Source organism: Callorhinus ursinus, unplaced genomic scaffold, assembly GCF_003265705.2.
Source record: "Callorhinus ursinus isolate GAN/ISIS: 27379988/994484 unplaced genomic scaffold, GSC_fseal_2.0 scaffold17, whole genome shotgun sequence".
NCBI classification, from domain to species: domain Eukaryota; kingdom Metazoa; phylum Chordata; class Mammalia; order Carnivora; family Otariidae; genus Callorhinus; species Callorhinus ursinus.
This window is the reverse complement of record NW_027397079.1, coordinates 21,573,408-21,598,317: the sequence shown is the minus strand read 5'-3', so window position 1 is coordinate 21,598,317 and position 24,910 is coordinate 21,573,408. Positions and strand designations below refer to the sequence as shown.

General features: G+C 33.1%; 1 protein-coding gene across 4 annotated transcripts in view; it reads left to right on the top strand.

The window, feature by feature from the left end:
- Positions 1-24,910, top strand: part of MICU3 (mitochondrial calcium uptake family member 3) — a 104,830-nt gene that overhangs the window by 56,971 nt on the left and 22,949 nt on the right. For 2 of the 4 annotated variants that reach the window (XM_073902369.1, XM_073902371.1), the window contains exons 5-9: positions 3,197-3,244; positions 6,360-6,442; positions 9,278-9,349; positions 12,471-12,509; positions 22,436-22,531. In XM_073902369.1, the coding sequence (XP_073758470.1) occupies positions 3,197-3,244; positions 6,360-6,442; positions 9,278-9,349; positions 12,471-12,509; positions 22,436-22,531 (338 nt within the window). The remainder of the gene's footprint in view (positions 1-3,196; positions 3,245-6,359; positions 6,443-9,277; positions 9,350-12,470; positions 12,510-22,435; positions 22,532-24,910) is intronic. The other 2 variants (XM_025886310.2, XM_073902370.1) reach the window with 2 other exon arrangements.

The window sequence follows — 24,910 nt, the reverse complement described above, 5'->3', positions numbered from 1 at the left end:
TCTAAGCTAAGTTGTTAATTCATACATTTCCTCACAATCAAATTATATAGCTTTTATTGCCGTTTTCTTTTACACTTTACTTTTTGTACATATTTATAGAAAAGACTAATTAATAAAATCTCTTTAATCTTAAAAAGGAATTTTTCTTGTAAATATACTTTTTTATTTTTTCAAATATAAGACTATACGAAATAAAAATATTAAAGAAATTATATAAACAGTTACCTTTTTCATTTTCATCAATTTTAACAGATACTGATTTGAAAATAATTATACTCTAGCATGAAGACAAATATCTTAAAGGATAATTGTAATCCATGTATTTTATCTGAGTGGAATTAGAAATTCAAATTGCTTCCACCTGGTTCACATGGAATCTGAAAGGGGTAGACACCTTACCTTTCATCGTAGTCTTTTCATAATTAGGGTTTTAAAATCTTTGCGAAATCGGGGCCATGGTATATTTAAAGCTCTTAGAAATTTTTTCTTGGAAATTGTCTTAAAGATTGTCATTCAAATCTTAGGGTGGGATGATAGGATCAGGAAAAATCAAAGCTCAAAGAGATAAGTTAGCAAATATAAAAATACTTACTTTTAATACCTCTCATGGGAAAATACAAATTGGATCGAGTATAATCTGAGAAAACCAAATGCATGGAAAAAGGAAATTCTTTGTAGTCATAGAAGGGGTTGAATCTGGAAGCCCTGGGTTTAAGCTTGTCCTAATCTTTATGTTACATGAATATTTGCATGTTTTTGGGGGGAAATGATCTATTCAGTGCTATCCCAGAGAATTATCTGTAGTGATGGAAATGTTCTATTTCTGTTGTCTCCCATAGTAGCTACTAGCCAGAGGTGGGCTTTTAAAAAGCACCTGAAATGTGGCTACTGTAATAGAGGAACTGAATTCTTTATTGTATTTAATTTTATTTATTTTAAATTTAAGTTGCCACATGTGACCAATGGCTACCCTGTAGGATAGTGCAGAGCTGTGTCATCGTGATTGGATTATCAAAGGAATCCATGTACACAAAAAGTTTTAGAACCATTAGGTTAGGCGAAGTAGAATGTCACAGAGAGCCTTGCTTTTTTATAAATAGGTTTAAGTGGCAAAGGAATTTTAAGGCTAAATCTTGAGAGCTATTGGAGATTAATTTACAATTGCATTTTATCTGCTTAAAGTATTACCCCCGCAAGAAAATGTTATGCAGTTTTACAAAAAATTAATTGATATGCAACATTTATGAAAACATGTACTTCAGACTTAGTTATAACAGCCAACTGTGTAATGTATCATGATATAGGAACTAAACAGTATAATGTTTTTAAGGAACTTCCCTTAGAACTCTTTTATTGAATTTTCAAAAGAAACGTAGTTGACATCTTTCTTACCCTTTTTTTTATATGCTTAGCATATGTATTTTTATTTTATTTTTTTGATCTTGGGTGGCCTTAAAATAAATTAAAAGGTGAGTCTAATAGTTTTCCATTTTTGTAATTGGAAAGCATTAAGAATCTACAGTTCATGTTGAGTAGTATTTTCTCTTTTCCTTGATCATTTTTATTAAATTACATCATAAATTTCACTTTGTTCTTGTGTGTGGATTACACCACCTCAAAAACCATTTGGTCCTACAAACAAGTACCTACCATGATAATTATGATTAGTACTCTCACTGCTAATTGTTCACTGAGGGAAATCTTGAGTTAATTATCAAATAAAAGATACAGTTATTAAACTTCTTTATATCAACCGACATCTCTTGTGTGTTCCACCAGGTCAATTAGAACAACAGTCAGTGATGATGGGATTGTAGAGACAGAGAATCCATTTCCCAATCCCATTCCCCTTTTTTCTTTCTTTTTTTCTTTTTCTTTCTCTTTCTTTCTTTCTCTTTCTTTCTTTCCTTTCTCCTTTTCTTTCTTTCTTTTTCTTTTTCTTTTTCTTTCTTTCTTTCTTTCTTTCTTTCTTTCTTTCTTTCTTTCTTTCTTTCTTTCTTTCTTTCTTTCTCCCTTTTTCTTTCTTTCTTTCTTTCTTTCTTCTTTCTTTCTTTCTTTCTTTCTTTCTCTCTCTTTCTTTCTATGAGGGATCCCTATGGAATCTAGGTATTGTATCTTTTATATACATTGACCATTCCAGAATCTTTCTCCCATAACATTCATGGCAGTCAACCAGAACTATCTGTCTATAGGTCACAATATTGTAGTATAAACAAAAGAAGGGAATGCTTTCAGGGCCTCCAGCTAGTTCCCTTCAAGTTTTCTGACAAACTGCCTGACAGTGACTTCTCTTCTCTTTGTTCTGTAACAAAGAGCGGAGCCTCAAAGAACATCAGGTAAAATGGACTTTCAAGGTTCACAATCTGATTATTTAAGGATTTTTGTATACGCTTTTACTAAACGTTAGGACTATCTGATATCTGGAGAAGTGTTACTGACTTATTCCTGATTTTAATTTTCTCAGGATCCACCTAGAAGCTCAATTAAGCATTAGTTCTAGTTTGGGGTGTTATGTCCAAAAGCAAGAATTTGAGTAACAGAATATATATTTGTATTTGCCTTTTAAACTTTGTAGTACTAGGATTACAGAGAACTCGGGATGCAATATTCAGAAAGTGTAAGCCATGTAATTAAGACAAAAACTTCTTAGAGTACATTTAATAGAACCATTAACTTTGTCAAAAATAATAATGATAACTTGAAAGCAGAAAAGTGATACAGAGTTTTGTTTTTTAATGCGATTACAGAAATCATATTTTAAGCAGGAATATCTAAATGTTTTTTTCAAGAGTTATTATTTTTTTCAAGAGTTATTAAGAAGTAATTAAGCACTTTACAGTTTAACCATTTCCAGCCTTTTTATTTTATGTTAGTTCATCCATTGAAAACTAGCAACAAGTTTAAAGTTACAGTTATAAATAAACAATATAATTTTGCTTTCTTGGCCAATCTGTCTAGGGGTATTAATGGGAATTTTGCATGAGTTTCTGCGGAAGCATTGTGAAACAAATTAAAATTAATGTTGTTGCTTCTTTTGCCATGATTTTTAATAGTTTAGTCTTATTTAAAACAATACTTAGCATTTTCTTTAAAACAGTAAGTTCCTTATTAATATAACTTATTACTGTAAGAATAATATTTTGCTTGATAAAGTAATATTTTATATATAACATGACTAATACTATTTTTCTTCTAGGTGTGATTTCTTACACAGAATATCTTTTTCTTTTATGTATTTTAACAAGTAAGTGTACTCATTGAGTCTACTTTTGGATACAGTTTTGTTTTTAAATAAGAATCTTGGAAAACAAATCTTAGATTCTCTTACTATTGAAAATCACTTTAGGTTTATCTGTGGTTATTTTGCAAAATTCATGTCTAAATGTTATCAGCAAATAGCACTATCAAGAGTCAGACATAAATATTTTTATGGCATATGGTATAGGAATAAAATGCTCATAAATTATAAATTTTATATCATATATCATTCCTTTGGGTTTACATGAAAGCCTAAAAGTCAGGTCATGTAGGGATTTGTAAATTTCCTGCTACACTCATTGAAATATTAAGTTTCTTAAGACTAGTGTGAAAGAATGAGTCTTCTAACTGTGAGTGTATCAGAATACCCATTATACATACTAAAACAGCTTTGTTATTCTCTGCCTCTCATATGCAGCAATTTTTATGAAATATAAGAAGGGCTTACTAATGATTTCAGTTAAATTTCATTGTATTTAATGCAGGAACTTACCTGCTATTGTTCACTGTGCTCCAGCCACCTGGCTTTTCTGTTCCTTGAATTCTCACCTCAGGAATTTGTACTTTCTGCTCCCTCTGCCATCAGTGCTTTTTCCTCAAGATCCTCATGATAATAAACATTATTCAGGTTTCGTTTGAATGTGAAATGTGAACCCTTCTTGACTATCCTCCCTAAAATAGCTCCCTCTCTTACCTCTCCCTTTTTATCCCTTTACCATGTTTTATTTTCTTCATAGCACTTAAAACTACTTGAAAGTATTTATTGGTTTATATGTTTTTGTCTGTCTCCCCATACTTGAATGCACAGTCCATGATGGCAAAGATTTTCTCTTTTTTTGTCCATTTCTGGACAATGTCTAGCACATGGTAGCCTCTCAAAAACTAGTTGGTGAATGAGTGAAAAAAAAGAATAAATGAAAGAATATTGCTAGAGGGATTTCTGTTTGTGGGGATTTGTGGAGATGTCTGGAAATACGAATTATCCGTGAAACTCTGCCATTAGAAACAAATGAAAAATTCCTTGTACTTCTATGATTAGAAAAATCAGAGCCATTATGTTATTCTGAATTTAGTAATGAATGATGTTATGTTGGAGTTCTGTTGCAGGAAGTTTGGGGGATGTACATGTGTGCATGTGAATTTCGAAAATTATCCTTTATTTTTTCTTGTATTTTTTTTCCTCCTGGACTCAAAATGAAATTAAAATGTTGGTGCTGAAGAACAAGAAATGTTGTGCAGTTAGTAATACAACTATCTGAGGTTGTTCCACGCTGGAAGCCATTATGATTCAAGTCTAGTCAATGATGAATACTCCATGAAAATTAGAGGAGTACCAAGGAGTTCTCAGAGACTTGTGAAAAAGTTACATTGTTAGCTATAGAACAACTTTGGTTGCAAAACTGTTAAGTCTGAAATACCTAAACCAGCGAGTGACAGGCAAGAATATAATAGAACTGGTTAGGAAAGCCACTTTTTGAGATGGGACAGGGTATGGATAAGAGTGTCGGGAAAAAACATATGGTGGTTTTGCTTACATGGAAAGGTTAGGATCTTTGGATGCAGTGAATCTTCCTTTGGAGTTCAGAACCTATTTTAGAAACTTCTGGGAATTTGAATTGAAAACTTTTGGTTGTTTTTTAGATTAGAACCAAGAGAAATGTGAAAACTGGCAGAAAACTGTGAGAACTGGCAGAAAGTGGGCTAGAGAATTCACCTTACCTGTCTATGATTCTTTCCTCTTTGCTATTTATTATTTTAACTTCATTTTCCCTTCCAAACAGTGAAGACTTCTTTTCATTATGTATTTTCAAGATCATTTTAAAGCTTAAAACTTGGTTATTAGAGATAATGAAATTTTTTATTTCTTTCTCAACTGAATGCTGATGAAAGTAAGTTTCAATTCCTAAACTATATGCCAGAAATGAGCTTGCATATAAGACTGGCTTCTGTTTCCATTTTCAGAGACAGTTATTACCAGTTAAGAAAGTAAGGTTACATGCTTCTCTTTTGCTAGTTTCAAGATTTTACAACAGGTAATGCCAAATATATCTGTGGAAGGCCCCTTTTAAAAACTTTTTGCCAGTCATCTCAAAAGAAAGAGTCAGAGGGACGCCTAGGTGGATCAGTCCGTTAAGCTACTGACCCTTGGTTTTGGCTCAGGTCATGATCTCAGGGTCTTGAGATCCAGCCCCACATCAGGCTCTGTGTTCAGTATGGAGTCTGCTTGAGATTCTCCCTCTCGCTCCCCCTCTACCACTCCACCCCTCACGCGACTGCGTGCGCCTGTATGTGTGTGTGTGTGTGTGTGCGCATGTGCGCTCTCTCTCTCTCTAAAATAAATGAATGGATGAAATCTTAAAAAAAGAAAGGGTCAGATGTTTCACAAAGGCATGTGCACTGAGCTTCTCTTTGAAGGATATGTAAGTTTTCTTCTGTTGAGGTTTTCTTTATGCCTTAGAAGGGATAAAGGGATTGAACCTCATTATAAGGTTCATAAAATTAAATAGTTCTTAGTGTTTAAAAGTGTGTCTTTCTCTGAAAAATAATTGTTCCTTGTATTTTGGGGAATTGAGAATTATTCAAGCCTCTTTTATTTTATATTTCTGCTTTTGAAGCTTCTGAAAGTTTAAACCCAATATGTAATCTCTTGTGCTTGACATTTATTTTTATAGGTCATTTCCATTCTGATTTTCCTAAGAATCAGGATTGGTCCATTGTGTCATATTTTTTTCTTTTGTTCTAAATATTGAACATATGTGATGATTTGCTATTTCCCTTTTAAACTGACAAACTTGGGATAACAAAAAGAAGTATTTATTTTTGGAAGTTAAGGTAGTTAAATTATACTGCCTGTGCTGCACAGCAGGTATCAGACAAATACTTTTAAAGTGTATTACCAGTTTTGTTGCTAAGAGTGCTAACACATGAAATAGAAAGATGTATACATATATAGCTTTTATTATATTTCATTAATAGTAAACTGCTGCTTTTAATTTCTTGGTGAAAGAAAGTATTTTTGTACAGAGTATACTTAACTATTTACAACTGCACTTTAAAAACATTTTTCCATTTCACAAGTACTTTTCTGTTCTTTCTGGCAGAGCCACATGCAGGTTTTAGAATAGCTTTCAACATGTTTGACACTGATGGCAATGAGATGGTGGATAAAAAGGAGTTTTTGGTGGTATGTATATTATATGCTGCATTTTATTAATAAATATTGCTTACTTACATCCTTATGTTTTTGCATTATTTGGAATAACGTAGAAGGAAGAGTGAAAAATTTATGCTTTCACCTTAATTTAATAAAGAAGTATAGCATCGTGTACTTTAAATAATTTTTATATTATAAAAATATAAATTGTAGGGGCGCCTGGGTGGCTCAGTCGTTAAGCGTCTGCCTTCGGCTCAGGTCATGATCCCAGGGTCCTGGGATCGATCCCCGCATCGGGCTCCCTGCTCAGCGGGGAGCCTGCTTCTCCCTCTCCCACTCCCCCTGCTTGTGTTCCCTCTCTCGCTGTATCTTTCTCTGTCAAATAAATAAATAAAATCTTTAAAAAATATATATATATATATAAATTGTATTCATTATATGAAGATGATTATAGTTGTTTACATGTTTTCTGAACATTTGAAATGAGTCAGATATTTTCCACGGGGTGGATGACAGGCAGTTCAGAGGTGTGGTATATGCTCAGTTATGCTCAGACCCCATCGTATCAGCCCCCCACCCACAGCTCTTTGCCACCGGAACTTCCCTTCCTTCTCATGATAGGACCTGTGATTTTTCTTTCTGCTTTTCTCTTCCACTCATGACTGCCTTATATTCCAGTCTTGTTCCCATTTTGCTATTCCTTTTTCTTGTCTTTGAACAAGGGCTGATCTAAAATGGGGAGAATAAGATTGTTCTTAGGTATCTGCCGTCAGTCTTTCTCACCTGACTGATGCAGCTTGGTGCTGGTTTGGCAACATCATCAGCTGCTCACTCATCTTGCCACTTCCCCTTCCAGAATTTTCCTATTTCTTTTTACCCATGGATCCTGCATCTGCTTCGGTGGCAAAATGCCTATTCTATTTTTTTTCTCCAAAGTAGAGATGCTTACAGTAACAAGTTCTACCCTTAACATTTATGTTCAATTCTGTATTTACCTATATTTCCTAGCTAAAAGAAAAGGAAGAGATGGCATATAAATAGCCATTTTATTTTCTATTTTCTTTTGTAACAAGCCATTAAAAATCCCTCAAAAAACCTCTTAAACAGCTTAATATTTTCCTCAGAGGCTGGAACATGGAAGAGAAACTATGAAATCATTCTTTTCTGTGGTAGAAAAAGGAAGAGATAAAAATCCTTGTCATAATCAGTAGCCATTCAAAAGGAAGCAAGCAGACTAATTACTGGGATCTATCAGATGACTTACTCTAACACCCATGTAGCCCTTGCCTGGGGACAGTCCCTAAGCCACACCATTGGGACCTGGAACCGTGAAGGACCCCTCATTCAAGTGCTTTTCAGGATGGTGGGGAGGTGAGAGTTTTCAGTTTCACTGCAAAGATAGACATGTTCCTAACACCCTAAAATAAACAGATTTAGTTTAATATAGTTTTGTTATGATAGCATAAAACTGTATTTTAGGACTTTCAGAATGGGCCTAGTATTCTAAATAATTTTTAATAAATTTTCTGTGGCAACACTGCCAAGTTCTACCCCATTGACTAAAATAGTACCTTTAGGAACTCAGTGCATTGAAAGGTATCTCTATAGATGTCCTTTGGAATATTGTCTGTTGGTGGGGATGGGAGGTAAAAACGTTCACGTACAACTTGTTTCCCCTCTCTACTCTTTGCTGTGGTTTACTCTTTGCAGTGGCTGTCCTGCTGCCTCATAAGTGATGTTTTCTGTTTGTTGTTTTTATTTGTAAACAGCAAAGAATTCCTGAAAGCAGGAGGTAGAATTAAGCTGACTTCCTTGTAGAGGTCTAAAACCTATGATTCTCCCGCCTACTTAAAAAATGATTATTAATAACCCTTGCTAAAAAAAACTCTTTTCACTAAGAAAAAGTGTGAAAATAAATGTATTTGTTAAAAAATCATTCAGATTCTATACTGTATTTGTGTTATCACATATCTTGGGAGGTGATATGTTTTATTTGACTTTCAACTATTGCCATACAAAATGAAATGAAGAGTTAAGATAGCTGTTCCAGTTACAAAGCCACGAACAGTGACCTCCCCAGAAAGCTGTGATAGAGGTAGGACTAGGCTTCCATTTGTAAAATAGGCTTTTAAAGAGGTAATGATACTATTGATAATAGAGCTGACATCTCTTGAGAGGTTACTATGTGACAGGCAATGTGCTGAGTAACTATCTGTAATATTTCCTTTGCACAGCATTCTTACAAGACCTGGTGATTGTACCTCAGTGTAGCTGGAGGAAAAAAAAATATTCCTCTAAAGTAAGGAATTATCTACATGTTCTGGAAATGGAAAACAATCCCTCGAATAATTAGAGTAACTTGCCCAAGGGGTTGTACACAGAGCCCATGCTTCTCCCACAATGTACAGATACCTGAAAGGGACTTAAGGGGGCGTCCTCATTTCATATATGAGTCAAGTGGAGCCTCGTGAGGGATACGTGACCTGTCCACCATCACAAAATTAGTATGTGACAGAAGATGGGCTCACACCCAGAGTCCCTGAATTCTTTTCCAGTGTTATTTCTACCCCAGTAGGCTTCATCTCTTTTATTTATGTGTCACAAACTCCCTGTCTTTATGTCTTAGAGATAAGGTAAAGCTATAATTTTGTACATTTAACTGAATCACAGGCTGCCGATAGCAAAGGGTGTGTTTTCTTTTTCTCAGGAAAAAAAAATTGGTGTCAGAAAATGTATCTAAAGTAGTTTTAATGTTCTTGGTAGATGAAGCTAATTCTTTGTTTTTAGAATATACCTAGCACAGAGTGGTAACTAGGTACCCAGAAACTCACTGGAGATTTGATTCTTGATCACTTTCTCTTTTAGCTTCAAGAGATATTCAGGAAAAAAAATGAAAAGAGAGAAACAAAAGGAGATGAAGAAAAGCGTGCAATGCTGGTAAGAATAATTTATAGTAGTTTAAGGTGGGTTTTCTAGCTAAGAATTATTTTATTCATGTTGAAAAACAATAAAGTCTGTAACTGTGGAGCTGTCCCTTTTGGGAAAACTTTCTAAAGCTCTTACGTAGAAAATTTGCTTCAGATTTATATGCATCTCTATCAATATTATATCAAATATTGATATTAAACATGTGTGTCCATAATCCCATTCATTATGTCATTTTCATCCATATTGTTGTTATCCATGAGATTTGAAGGGTATATCATATAATAGATGAATACAGATCATTATGCATGAAAAAATTTAAAGGTGAATTGCAAAGATTTAATTATACATGTAAGTGAATTTAGTGGCACTATAGCCATATGAATGTCGAAACAAAAACAAGGAATAATATGTTTTTTTGAATTCTTAGAAATATAGGCTCTTCTCGGATGACTAATGTTTTCAACTTATTCTGAAGGTAGAGTTAAGGAACATTTCCCTCCATTTTCCTACCTTTTTCCTTTTTGTTTATCCCACATATTTCAGTCTGACAGTATCCCAGGTTCATATAATAAAAATAACAAACATGTTCTGAGTTCTTACTATCAGGGACTGTAGTAGATGCTTTGCATGCATTTTCTCATTTAATCTGCTAATAGTTCTCTTATTATCTGTAATTATGTCAAAGCCAAGATTGGAGTCCATGGCTGGGCAGCTCCCAAACTGTACTTTTACCCACTATAGCATATTTTTTCATCTGGTACTTAGCAGAAACACAGTTTTGTTGAGATGTAAATGATAACTCTTTCCTTTGCAAATTAGTGACCCTGTGCAGTAGTTTAGTTGGTCTACCTGGAATTCAAATAACTAACCTCAGGGAGTTGCAACTTTTTTTTATGATTTTCATTATTATAAGGATATGTATTATGTTTTTTAAAAACATGGATTATCTATAGCAGATGGTGCCACATTCAATCCCAATAGATTAAGTGTATATTTATACTTATATTAATAAAATCAGATTACCAGGATATGAAATACTTATTATTTCATAGTATATTTGACTATAATTATCAATATTTGTTGAACCACCCTCAGTATTCTAATTGACAAAGCTTATGGAAGACACTCTTAAAAAATCAAAGAGCTGATATAATGTTAGCCAGGAATTAAAAGGGGCATTACGAATTCTCTAATTCAGGTCTCATGGTTTTTAAATTATAATCTATAAATCCCATAGGAATTAGCCCCATAAATGCCATTTTTTAGAATATTAGCAAATAACACTAGAGAATTAAATACCTTCATAAATTTTATTTTCTGTAGATAACATATTGAAAGAGTAAGCAATTGTTTAATTTTGATGGATTATACTTAACTGGATAGCCAAGTTGTTAATAAAATATCATTTAGGAGGTTGAACTATGTTAATTAACCTTTTGAGATACCTCAGTGATAGAAAAGATCATATTTCAATGGATATAAATTTGTTTTTTTTATTTGAGCATAATTGAAACACGCGGTATTTACATTACTTTCAGAAATTTAACTGTTCTATTTATTTGTTTATACTACTTCCAGAAAGGACTTGTGGATCTTCCAAGAAAAACACCATACTATTTTAATCATTAACATTTACTAAAATATGTAAGTCAAATAACAAAGGGAGAGAGGAAAGGGAGAAATGATAGCAGACAACCCACAATGGGAAAAGTTAGTGTCAGCACAAAGCTTGGCTCTGAGCTTTATTGCAACCCAAGTAAAGTAAAGTTAATGCTGATTTAATGCAAATAGCTCATAATAATGATATAGTAAAACCTCATTAACTTGGATTAATTAGGGACAGTCTATCTGAATTATGAAACTTAAATTATATCAGCATACCCTAAATTGTATAATTTTATATGCGTACAGATCAGTGAAGCATTCTCTAGCAAATATATGGAGAAGGAGACTTGTTTTAAAGAACAGATAAAAAGAATTTTTAAGTAATATACTGTATAACTTGCTTATATGTAAAGAAATGCTTACTAGAGTCATTGATCTACACAGGTACCTCATAGGTATTTATCTTACAGAGTTTAATTAGTGCTCCTGAAATTTATTTACATAATTTAGCTATCAAAACTATTCCTTAAGACAATTCAGAAATAAACTTTAGTACAGCCTCTGAACTAAATAAATAGTATTCTAAGACAGTATAGCTCTCTACAAATATTTGTTACTATGTTTAACAATAATGATGATTAGTGGTAACTTACTGTTAATTGTTGCCACATGTTAAATAATGCAAATCTGAACTGATGAGATTTTTCAGTTTTTAAGCCATTGAAATTTAGTGTGTAGTGAAAATATATCGATTACATTAGGGAGACAGTATAACACAGGCTTAGGAGTCATTTATTATCTGGGTGACCTTGAACAGGTCCTTAACCTGCCTGTGCCTCAGTTTCTTCATTTGTACAACGGGGATAATAGTACTAATGACCACATGTGATTGTTATGGAGATTAAATGAGCTAAAACATATAGCCACTTAATAGTATATGCTTCAGAAGGAAAGAAGGGAACATAATATTTCTTGGGACACTCTGTGCCATATCCATTATAAATGTTACGCCCATTTAGTCATCATTACATTTCTGCCAGGTAAGTATCATACCATTCACAGATGAGAAAGCCATCTTAGAGAGGTTCATTAACTTGCCTAAGATCACAGCACTAAAAAGAACAGAACAAGATTCCACTGCAGATCTCTCATACCATTTCCACTGCCATGCTGCTATATCTAGATTTTTCCCCTAACCCATATAGAATTGCTGAAGCATGTCTAAATAAAACCGTGTACTTCAGAGGAATGTTTTACTCGAAGCAGTAGTTGATCAGAGAGTTAAAATGAAAATGGTTGAAATGAGCACAGATTCATTTAATATTTAATTATATGAGATTTGAAAAACTTTGCTACTCATCTTTAACATTTATCCCACTTGTATTGTGTGCTCTATATAGAATGTAGCATAATGATTTGCCCTTCCTAATTGATTATTTTGTCGTCTTTTTCTTTTTTTCTTTTGCTATACTTGGGTTCATTCTGAAATGTGACACTTCATTTGGCCCTTTGTGCTCTATGTCAGCGTCTTCAACTTTATGGATACCATTCTCCTACTAATAGTGTATGTACAATACTTTAAATGTTCTTTATGTAAATAGCCCTCACCTGTTATATTTGATAATGTTATTTCTTTATATACAGCTATATCTGCTATTGAGAATGTTTAGGAATTTATTGAATATAATAAGGTGCAGCCAAGCCAAAATTTTCTATTTCCTTCCTAGATTTATGAGAAGACTAAAATTTACAGAGCCATTGTATATCTTTAAACTTAGATTGAAAAGCTGAGTGAACAACCACCGAAAGCTCTGGTAAAATAATGAAAATTTTATATTTTTCAGCAGTATTTGAAGAGTAAATACAAATTATGGAGCAGATTCTCAGGCTATGCTCCTGCAGAACACAGGTATTTTAAAAACTAGATCTCTCCATCTGATACAGTCTTTTCTCAACTCTAATAAAGAGAATATTAACAGATAGACTTTTCTTAGTCATTAGTATTTCTGCAAAATTTTTCTAAAACTTTTGATGCCTGCCTACTGCCTGTGGTCTATACAAAAGCCTGGTATGATACCTGATATATTTACTATATCACTGTATCATGTTATTTCTCAAAGAGGATTATGATTTTCAGACTCTTCTTTTCTTGAAAAAGTTGAGAGTTCCTGCAAATACCTTCCAGATATTCTTATGCTAAGCTTTTCTTCTTTCCTTCCTCCTAGAAAGTCAGAGCTTGTTGGTTAGCCCAGCTCCTAAACAACTGACAAAAGGCCATGGCCCCTTTTGAATGTAAACATGCACAGTTCATTGAATTTCCCCAAGGATCCTTAAGTCACTTGGAAGGATCTTTCAAATTATACAGACTCCCCAAGAGGAGCCCTTGAATTCAGGTTTACTGACTCAGTATCCTGCTTGAAATTGTTACAGTCCTAAGTGTGCAACTCTAAAGCAGGTGTGCTGTCTCCTGTGTTGGAGAGTTGATCAAAATTCCATACTATAAAAATTAACTCTGTTCTAGATTTAAACATACATTGGAGGATGATTCAGCATAAAATAAATCCAAGGTATCTTGCTTCAGTCACAAGGAATGGACCTACAACAGGCTGGAGAATAAGCCAAGTCCATGGGACCCTTATGACTAATTGTTTTGGTAACTCACAAGTACTTTAAATTTTTACTACAAAATTCACTACTGTTTCCAGTAAATAGTCTGCCATTTTCTTAAAAATTTTAATGTTCCTCTATTAATCATTTCAAAAATTAGTAAGAATGTATAAAATGAAAATCTCATAGATTATAATGCCATATGCCGTCTGAAACTTAATAAATGTTAATAATATTCGTGACTTTAACTTATTCTTCTAATCTCATGTGTCATTGCATGAGCCATTTTTCCAACTGTGGCATTTTACATTTTTCCTTTAAACTCAAATAATTTTCATATAGATGATTATGTGATTTTTAAAAATATACATTCCAGAATACTATCATTAAAAGGAAACAGGTACTAACATAGCTCTAGTTTAAGTTACATATAGAAATTGCAGTCACTCAGAGAGTAAGAGAATGATATTAAGAAGCCGATTTAAATTGCCTATTTTGCTTATATTATGCTTGCTTATTTAATAGTAAAGTAAATATATGATTTTACATTTTATTGTGATAGTATTTTTTATTTTTGTTATTTAATTGAAGACATTTTTTCCATCTAAGAATATAAAATACATTTTTTTTTTAAGATTTTATTTATTTATTTGACCAGAGACACAGCGAGAAAGGGAACACAAGCAGGGGGAGTGGGAGAGGGAGAAGCAGGCTTCCTGCTGAGCAGGGAGCCCAATGTGGGGCTCGATCCCAGGACCCTGGGATCATGACCTGAGCTGAAGGCAGACACTTAACAACTGAGCCACCCAGGCGCCCCTAAAATACATATTTTAAAGTCGTGTAACTTGATGTCATTTTTATCCACAGTCTTATTAAATGGATTTTGCATGACTTTTCAACTCCCTTAGGGTTTGGTTGGTTATATAAACTGACATTTTTTTCCTCTAATAGAAAAAAATTTTTGCCCAGAAAGGAATGATCATTTTCAAAAACATGCAAACAAACGAGAAATTTGTTGAAAATTAGAAAAAAGTTCAGTTGGCCGGAAAATTTATATAATACCATGATGTACATATTGCACGAATATATTAGTACAATATTATGAATTAACTGGCAGTTATGTGCTAGTTTCCAAAATTGTAGATCCACTGGAGTGCCATAGTATCTAATGGGAGTGCAGTTCATGGAGCTGAATATAACCTAAGAGTCTAACTTTAGAAGTTCCTTCAGGAAAGGCAGGGACCCTCCTCACTTTGACTATAGAGAGATTCTGTGGCCTCTGTAATAGCCTGTTAGAAAATTTAATCACTCTTCCAGTAGATTGTGCCTGTATTATGTCAAATTATTTCCTCCTACAGTGTAAGGTTGAGCATTCTCCTTCATATCCATGAAGATAGTTACCTTATAGCCTTTTCTGTTCTGAATAACCATGATTTTTTCCATATTTCTCATATATTCAACTCTTGATTATCTTGCCACAGGAATGAAAACAAGTATTAAAAATTCAAAAGAATAAATAGTGCAAATCAAGTATATTTTACTTTGAAATGTCCTATATGGTTTTTTTAAGTTTTTTAAAGATTATTTTAATTACCCTAATTCCACTGTAGTCAGAAAAATGCCAATTTTTATACAGTTTTTGACATGTGTTGAAACTTGTTTTATGGACTAAAACAATGTCTGTGTTTGAAAAGAATGTGTATTCTCCAACTAGGGTACAGAGTTTTATTATATATAAGACCAAACATGTTAATATGTGTTTTAAACCTCTATCTTTATCAATATTTTTGTCAGCTTGATCTGTTAATTAGTATGTTAAATTATACTTACAGTGATAGACTTGTTAATTTCTACTTGTAATTCTGTTATTTTTAAATTTTATATATTTTGAAGCATTGTTATTCCCTGCTATAAGAATATAGATTTCTTAAATCTTTTTAGTGAATTGAATCTTCTCTTATATACTATCCTTAGATCTCTAGAAATGTTTTTTGCCTAAAAATCAATATAGTTGTCAAAATAAATATACCAACTTTATTTTTATTAATATTTTGTATTATTTTCTATTTAGTTTCATTTTCTGTTCTTTAGTAATGAAACTTTCCCTTATTTTTAAAATACACTTTTTAGTTCGAAATTTACTGCAAATAAAATGTAAATATACAATTAATAATGAAAGTATAGATCTTGTATAGATCAATAAATAAAACATTGCCATACCCCCAAATGCCCCTTCCTAGGTCTTTCTAATCATAATCCCTCCCTCTCCTCCAAAAGATAGCCACAATCATGACGTTTATGTAAATCACTTCTTTGCTTTGCTTTGTGGTTTTACCACCTACTTAATGCATCCTCAACAATATATTTTTTTTAAGATTTTATTTATTTGAGAGAGAGAGAGAGTGAGTGAGAGAGAGAGCACAAGCCAGGGGGGAGAGGCAGAGGGAGAGGGAGAAGCAGACTCCCCACTGAGCAGGGAGCCCGATGCAGGGCTCCGTCCCAGGACCCCGGGATCATGACCTGAGCCGAAGGCAGACGCTTAACCAACTGAGCCACCCAGGCGCCCCAACAATATAGTTTAGTTTTACCCGTGTTTGTGCTTCGTATGAATGGGATCATATTAAATGAGTTTTTCTGTTCTTGCTTCTTTGACACAACCATCATGCCGGCCTGTTCCATCTGCACTGTTGTATCCAATCCTAGTTTACTCACTTTTATTGCTGTAAGCAGTTCTCAAACATTCTGTTTTCAGGGTCCCTTTATTGAAAAGTTAGAGAGGACCCAAAAAAGCTTTTATTTATGTTGGTTGTATCTGTATTTACCATATTAGAAATTAAAACCGAGAAATTTAAAAGTATTTACTAATAATCCACTTAAAAATAATAAACTCACAAGTTAAACATATTTTATGAAAAATAACTTTAAAAATGTAGTGAGGAGGGTGGTATTTCACATTCTTTGGGAATCTCTATAATGTCTGGTTTAATAGAAGACAGCTGGTTTCTCATGGATGCTTATGCATTCAACCTGTTGCAGTATGTTATTTTGGCAACAAATACTACTAATTGTTTCCCTTGAAGTGACAGGCTCACTTGGTTCATTTTCAGAAGACTGCCCACCAAATACCAAAGTCTGAATAACTATACTTTCTCTAGCCATTGTTCTTTCAAGTAAAAATGGCAGCTCATGAAAGAAGTGACCAGTTCGCCTTGCAACACAAACCTTTGCACAGAGGCTTTTTCTCAAGACAACCATTGTACTTCAGAAGTGTTTTATGAATGCTTCTAGTTTCATCACATTGAAAATTAAAAAAGTGTGTGCTCAAAGATTAATTTAAAAAAATGTGTTTTATTCTTCAGCAAGTACATTCTTAAGTGAATTTTTTTTTTTAATATGAGTGTATGGAGCTGAAGAATGTAATGACTTGGTCTTTGTTGCCACTGCTGTCTTGTACTAAGACACCAGCAGTTTTACCCACCATTGCTGTTACACCATCACTCAACACAGTACCTGAGGCAAACAACATCTATACAGTAGACTTTTAAGAAGATATAACTATTTTATATTTTGTCCAGCTTTTTCAGTTATTTTCAATGAGAAGCTTGCTGCTGCTTACTAGCCTGTCATTAATAGAAACCTGGCATATCTTTTTCGGTCTCTGTCCTTATATCTTGATAGGTCTTTTTTAAAAGCATATAATTTGTGTATGTTATTGGTTTTTTTAATATGGGTTGATAATTTCTACTTTTTAATTTGACAGATTCCATCAGTTTACATTACTGTGATTATTAATTTATTTGGATTTATTTAGCCATTCTATATACCTTTTCCTTTCTTACCTTTCTTTTGAATTAACTAAGATTTATTTTTACTCGTTTTATTTTCTTCTCTATTAGTTTAGAAGACACCATATTTCTATGTCTTGTATAGTTACTCTTGAAATTTTAATAATAAGTATACTTAAAATAATGAAGTCTTATTAGATAGGCCGTATCTTCACCCCTTCCTTAAAAATAGTCTTAAGGGTGCTTCGATGGCTTTCATTTCCCTCCTGGCATGGATACTTGAGGTTATACAGTGTTTGTTTTTCTTGTCTTTCTTTTTTTTTTAATCCCACAAATTAGATGTCTTAAATATATACGGTCAGTATTAGTTTAGAATTACTTACATATTTGCCATTTCTTAATCTCCGTTTTAATCTCATTCTAATTCTTACAATCTTAATCTCAGAAAGTACATCCTCAAGTGAGGATCTTTCTGGAATTATCTTGATTTTGCCCTTATTTTTTCCCAGTTGTATTGAGATATAATTGACATATAACACTATGTCAGTTTAAGGTGTACAACATAATTTAATATAGGTACATATCACAGAATGATTACCATAATAAGTTTAGTTGACCTCTGTCACCTCAGATAGTTACAAATTGTTTTGTGATGAGCACTTTCAAGATCTACTCTCTTAGCAACTTCCAATATACAATATCATTAATCATAGTCACCATGCTGTACCTTACATCCCCAGGACTTATTTGTCTTATAACTAGAAGTTTGTACCTTTTAACCATCTTCATCCACCCCGCACCACCACCAACTGCCTCTAGCAACTCCCAATCTATTCTGATTCTATAAATTCATTTTTTATCTTTATTTACTTGTGCTCTTATTTGGGAAGATAATTTTATTAGATATATAATTGTAGGTTGACATTTATTCTCAGCAAATTATATCATTCCAGTTTTCTGGTTCCTATTATTGAAATTGAAAGGTCAGCTCTGAGTCTAATTATTATTTTGTAGTTAATCTTGTTTTTCTTTCTACCTACTTTTAAGATTCTGTTTGCCTTTAGTATTCTACAATTTTACTACAGTGTATCTCTCTTTTTGCCTTTATCTATCATGAAGTTTACCAGGCTTCTCAAATATGGGGATTGTTTTCTTTCATTAATTCTTGAATATTCACTGCCAATATTTCTTTGGATATTATAGTCTCTTTCCCATTTTCTTTGTTAATTGCTTTCTGGAACTTTCATAGATATTCATGTTCTCTTCTATGTCTCTTAATTTCTCTTTAATAATTTGCCATATTTTTATCTTTTCACATTGCATTTCTGTATAAGTTATACATGTTATATTCCTGTTCACTAATTTTATCCCTACCTATATATAATATGATATTAAATTTCAGTAGTTCCATCTTTAATGTCCAGAGGTTTTATTTGGTTCTTTTTCTGATCAACCACCTAATTTTTGGTAGTCTGTTCTTACTGAAAAATACAGCTTCATATTCTTTAAGCTTATTAAACTTATTTTGTATTCCATACCTACTATTTTCAATATTTGAAGTCTGCAGGTCTTGTTCTATTGTTTGTTGTTTCTGTTGGTTCTCACTTATGGTGGTTTATGTTCTTATGTGTTTAGTAATTTTGTATTTTGAGCATATATTTGTTGGAATGTGTCTGTGGAGATTCATTAGGGACTGGGCTAAACGTGTGTTTTTTCCGGGAAGGGGTGTGCGTGGGTGTATGTGGGTGTGTGTTTATGTGTGTGTGTTTCTGTGGAAAACGGCAGTCCTATGTAACTTTAAATTACAAGTCTCACATTATAGTTTTTCAGGCCACAGTTGTCATAATGGCACAGATTATATAGGCTTTTTTATTGTTTTTATTTTTTCTGTGTTTTGAGTATCACTAATAATAAAGACAGTTTAGTGTCTGATTCTATGGGTTGCTATTTTGTTTTTGTTTTCCCAGTTTGCCTAATCTCAGAGTATAATCTTTCTCAGATTCTAACTGTAACTAGGTTATTTACTTGTCTGCAGGCAGACAACTTTAGGGAACCATTATTCTGCTTACCACAGTGATATATTCCCTTCTTGAAATCAGTCTTCTTTTTTCCTAACTTCCTTTTCTCTTCTTTCCTCCTGTCTTTCCTTTCTCCCTTCTTTTATTTCCTTCCTTCCGTCTTAGTCAATTCATATTGCTATAATAAAAATATCATAAACTGGGTGGCTTATGAAGAACAAATATTTGTCATTGTTCTGGAGGCTGGGAAGTCCAGGATCATGTAGCTGGCAGATGCAGTGTGGTGGGTGATGAGGGCCTACTTCCTAGTTCATAAATAGCACTTTCTCAGTGTGTCCTTACGTGGTGGGAAGGAGACAAAGGAACTCTCTCAGTTCCTTTTATAAGGGTGCTAGTCCCATTCATGAAGGCTCTGCCCCCATGACCTACTCCCCTCACAGAGGCCCCACCTCCTCCGAATACCATCGCCTTGGAGGTTAGGATTTCAACCTAAGAATTTTTCAGAGGGAATTCTTGACCAAACTTCAAACTTAAAGGAAGTTCTACTAATAACAGACTCTAAACTTAGGCAAAAAATGTGTCAGGCTTACAGAATACAGTACTTTTGGGACATCATTTTTCCTGTGCCATCCATTTTTGAAGTTCTTATGAACTATCTATGTCTTGTTTTACCTTTTTTAATAAAAGTCTTCACCTACCTTAACATTCTAGTAAAGAGACCTAAAGTTTGTATAGTAATCAAAGACCCTGAGAAGACTTCAGGAAGTCTTTGCAAATTTTCCTATATTTACATCAGAGCATTATAATATCTATTTCATAGCCATCAGTTAGTGATATTTGGGCACTTCTCTTCTCAGTCTTTCCTTAGTCTGTAGGCATATATTCTGGTTTTGTATTTGCTTTGCATTTCTTGCTGTAAAATCTATTGTGATTTTCATTGCTACTTTAAGCTTATTTTAAATATTGTGTTACACTTTTCTGACGTTAAAGTTTTCTACTCGTTTTGCATGTTCTGAAAATTTACTCTCAATCTCGTCACCCAAGCCATTAAAAAATTAAATACTGGCTCCTGAACAAACACACATCTAGGAATCTATGACTGTGCTGAGAAAATCACTGATACGTGAGCTTTTTTTCCCTTAATACAAAGAATGAAAATAGTTGCTGTGAGACTATTGTTCCTTTTTTCAGAAACTCTAATCTAAAAGACTGCCTGTACAAAACAACATATATAAGCAGTTATAGCAATTCAGTTATATATTCTATCATAATTTAATCTTTGAAGCTAAATGTTGAGTGTGAAAGCTTTCTGCAGGAGGGACCAATAAGCTGTTATGTTCGAAATAAGATTTTTTTATTGAAAAAAGTAGTATATGATCCTGATAGATAAATATATATTGTTAAAATATTTTAAAATATAGGAAAGCAAAAAGAAGAAAATAAAACATATCCTAATCTCACCAGAGATAATTGGTATATTCAAATATATTTACTTCTTTTCTAAGCTCAGAAAATGTATTTTTTTCTATAGAGATCCATATCAATATAGTTTGTCAAACTACTTTTATCCCTTAATACATTGTGAACATCCTTCTGATGTCATCAGTGTTGGTCTGTGTACATATGTGAGTGTGTGAGTGGTGATGGTGACCAGTGTTGGAAGAAGGAAGGAGGCATTGCTTCACAAAGTGAATCAGTCATTCCTGTTACCCTTCAAATAACAGTGTAGTCAGCCTGATTTTCTAGTTTGATAGGTTTAATAATTCCTTTCTTTATCATATACTGACCTTTTCAGTTACAATAAAAAATGTATCCAAATTAAAAATATTGAGATAATATTTGCAGAGTATTTAATCTAGTTAACATTTGAGGTTCTACCATACTTATATAAAAAAAAATGAACTTTGCTCTAAATTCAGCTAATTTTATTTGACCTATAACTGCTTAGTTATTAAAGCTTGTTTTATTACTAGAGGGTGTGGTGAGTGGATTCTCTAACATATTGCTGCATTTACACTGATGGTAATAAGTATGTTTATGTTTATATAAGTGATTCCTGCTAAATAATACTTTATTATTAAGATTTTATTAAAATATGGGCAATAGGCAGTGTTTTTTCTAATTAATAATAATGAACTAAAGCTTAGTTTTTTGAAATAACTCCCAAACATATTGTAATTTTGTTAGTGGCACCAGATTTAAAAATTAACACACACAAAAATAAAAGTTCTTCTCATCATTAGACACTCACTCCTGCGTACATCATGCATTTTCTTCTCATAATAACCAGAATACCAAGCCTGCGAACATGTGAAATCTTCCCTGATAAATCCTGACAGAAACTGCATTTAATTATGTTTGTTTACAGAGACCCAAATTAAGCTTGTAGTTCTATGTTTTCATATGAAGATTAGACTGCCCTTAATTGTGATCTCGCCTTCTTCAGATTAGCCAATACTGAGACAGAAGCTAGTGTTCTATCTTTGCAAAAGGTTAGAAAGTACCTTATTTATTCACAGTAGACATACCTACCAAATCCCTGACTAGTTTGGTTTAACCTAAACTGGCATATTTCTTTTTGACAAGTTTTAGATTGATTTAAATTTTGTGTCTCTACTTATGAATGTGGTCATTTTCTTTGATGCACTGATGCGATGTACACTAGCCAATAATAATTGATTTTTAAATTAAGCATGATGTTTATAGGTTGCTACAAAATTACCAAAATACTGCCCAAATGAATTTACTTCACATAAGGTGTGAATAAAATTTTTATTTCACACTTTCTTAGAAGTTATGCATGTTTCAGTAGACAACATGGGGGAGGACTGAGGAATGTGATCCTTTTTGACAGAGCCACATTGTATGTGGAAATAGTGGTTATATACCATTACACCTTCGAAAATACCCTGGGTTTACCAGCAATGTAATATAATACTGTTGTGCGCAGCAGAAAACAAAACAGGTAAGCTAATGTGTTTTCTTTTCAAGGTTGGCTAGAAGAGACTTAAAAGTGTATAAATTATCATTCTTTGTGACTATTCTTTAGATTTCAGATGTACTTCTTAAAACTTCTACAGGTACTTAAAACAGATGCTGAGGAACTTGTCTCCAGAAGCTATTGGGATACACTGAGACGTAATACAAGCCAAGCACTCTTTTCAGACCTCGCAGAGGTATAATTAAACCTCAATCAGGACCTTGTACTATTTGCCATTTTGTTAAACTAGTCTTCGTTTCATTTTAGTGTTACAATGATGAAACCAAAAATAATTTTATATTTTCCGTTTTCTTCAGTAAAGCAGTAATTTCTATATATAAATGATAGATTCAAATATGTCTGCTACACTGGCAGGGGCTGCAAGGTTACCTATAACAGTCTGTGTTAAGTCAGCTTGCCTGTTGTAAAAAACATGACTTAACTAAGAAATATCGCTCTTTTTAATTTAAGGATCACTTTCAGAAATTTGAGAATACTATTTTATAGTTTCACTGAATCTTTTAACCTTATAATTTTGCCATGTTACATGAAGTGCTGAAACTTTCAACTTGGAAAAAGACAGCTAGTGCTTTAGAGTTATGGTAGATTTAAACATTAAATTTCCGAATACTAGTTGTGTGTGTAGTTTACCAATGGTGAGTAAGGGAGGTATGGTAGGAGCAGCCAATCAAGGAAGGAAGGAATATTTTAACTTGACATTATTTTGGATTGCCACTGCATAGAAAACTAAAAACAGACCAACTGTTATTCATTATTGTTTTTGAATTGCATAGAGACATGCACCTTATTGCAGCACTCGGGTGAGCTGCTCTTCCCCCCACCCCCCCCCCCGCCCACTCAGCATGCCAGTGTTACTAGGGATTTGTCATTTTGTTTTGGGTTTTTGTTTTGTTTTGTTTTTAGGGATTTGCCATTTTAAAAGATGGGCTATGTCTTCTACGTTAAACACTGTTTCATATATCCTATTAAGAATTTTTTAAAACTTTACTATCAGTCTTAATACTGAGATATTTTTCATTATTTTTCTCTTTAAAGCTGGCTTCTCATTTCTTTTTTCTAAAATTTGACTTTTAAAAATTACATTTAAAAATATCTAGAGAAGTAAACTGAAATCAGGTGTGACTTCTGTTATCCGTACGTAGTGTTACTCAGTTGGCACCTCTAGACTGGGACAGATACTTGGAAATGTTAATTTTGTCACTCGTGTTCAATTTTAAAATCCCAAAACAAATAAAGCATTTTGCCCTTTCTCTAATTTACTTCTGATATGTAAATATGATGTAACTATGACCAGTAAATAACCTTTTAAAATTACCTTTTAAATTTGAACCATATTTTAGTCATAAAGTGGTAATAGGTGTTTCATGTAAGGTATTTTAGAAGTTCTTAATTCTGTAATCATTTATGCAGGCACATAGTAGTCAGTGCCTAAAAACAAGAGCAAATGGGGACATTGGCCCAAGAGTCCTTCAAGCCATCTGGGACCTAGCTTCAAACTAACAGTCATGTCACTGCTCTCTCTCCATCCTAAACTGTCCACCTCAGCCTCCAGCCTATCTTTAATCTAATTTAACTCTGCTAGAGGTTCTCACAATTAGACACAATCCACTGATTTGATGTTGAATTTAATTCAGATCTTGGGAGGTTTAATATCAGAAGACCAGTTAGCTCTTACATACACTCAGAGATTACATGGTATGCATAAGACCTTTTCGAGATGTAAACTGTCAGAGGTGTGCTTGGAGCTGGCTTTTATGGCTTCCTAGAGTTAATTCTGTACATCTCCTCCCAACTCAACATCCGTGACATCCTGTTGGTACTTGAAAGTGGCCATGATAGAAGTATTAATACCATAGAAATAGGCAAACACTACAAATCAGGCTTTTTTTTTTCCCTAAAGAGCTAATTTACTAGCATACCATTGGCTGTAATCAATCCACATTATAATCATAAGCTACTAAATTAATTAATAAACTGATTCAAACATTATGAAAGTAAATCTGATAGAAGAAAGAAGAAAACAAAACTTACATTGTGTTCTAAAATAAAATAATTATTTGGGGATTATCTCTTACTACCCTCCCACATGAGAGAGGATAATTGAGAATTAACTTTAAGTTACAACTCATTGAAATTCTTTATAGGTTACTACTGATGCCATGGTAACATTGAATTGTTTATAAGTATTTCAGGATTCAAATTGGTTCAGAAAGAAAGCTTAGAAATCTACTTGATTTCCCTCCCCCCACCCTTTGGATAGAGTTTGATATGATTATTATCCCATTATAATCAATAAAAATAAGTTAAAGGTATCTTAAAAATCTGTAATATTTTTACATATTTTTAATCCCATGCAAATTCATTTATCTATTTTATTTTTGATGAAATCATTTAAAGTAATTTTTAATCACAACAAAGTAAGGGCCTTTCATGTAAATGGCCCATGCGGATTCTTTTGTGGCTTTTTCTTGCTTTGTTATGAAAACACCTGAATTCATTTTATTTTAACAATGGGCACAAGAATCAAAGGGATAAAGTCTCTATTTTTGTCCCA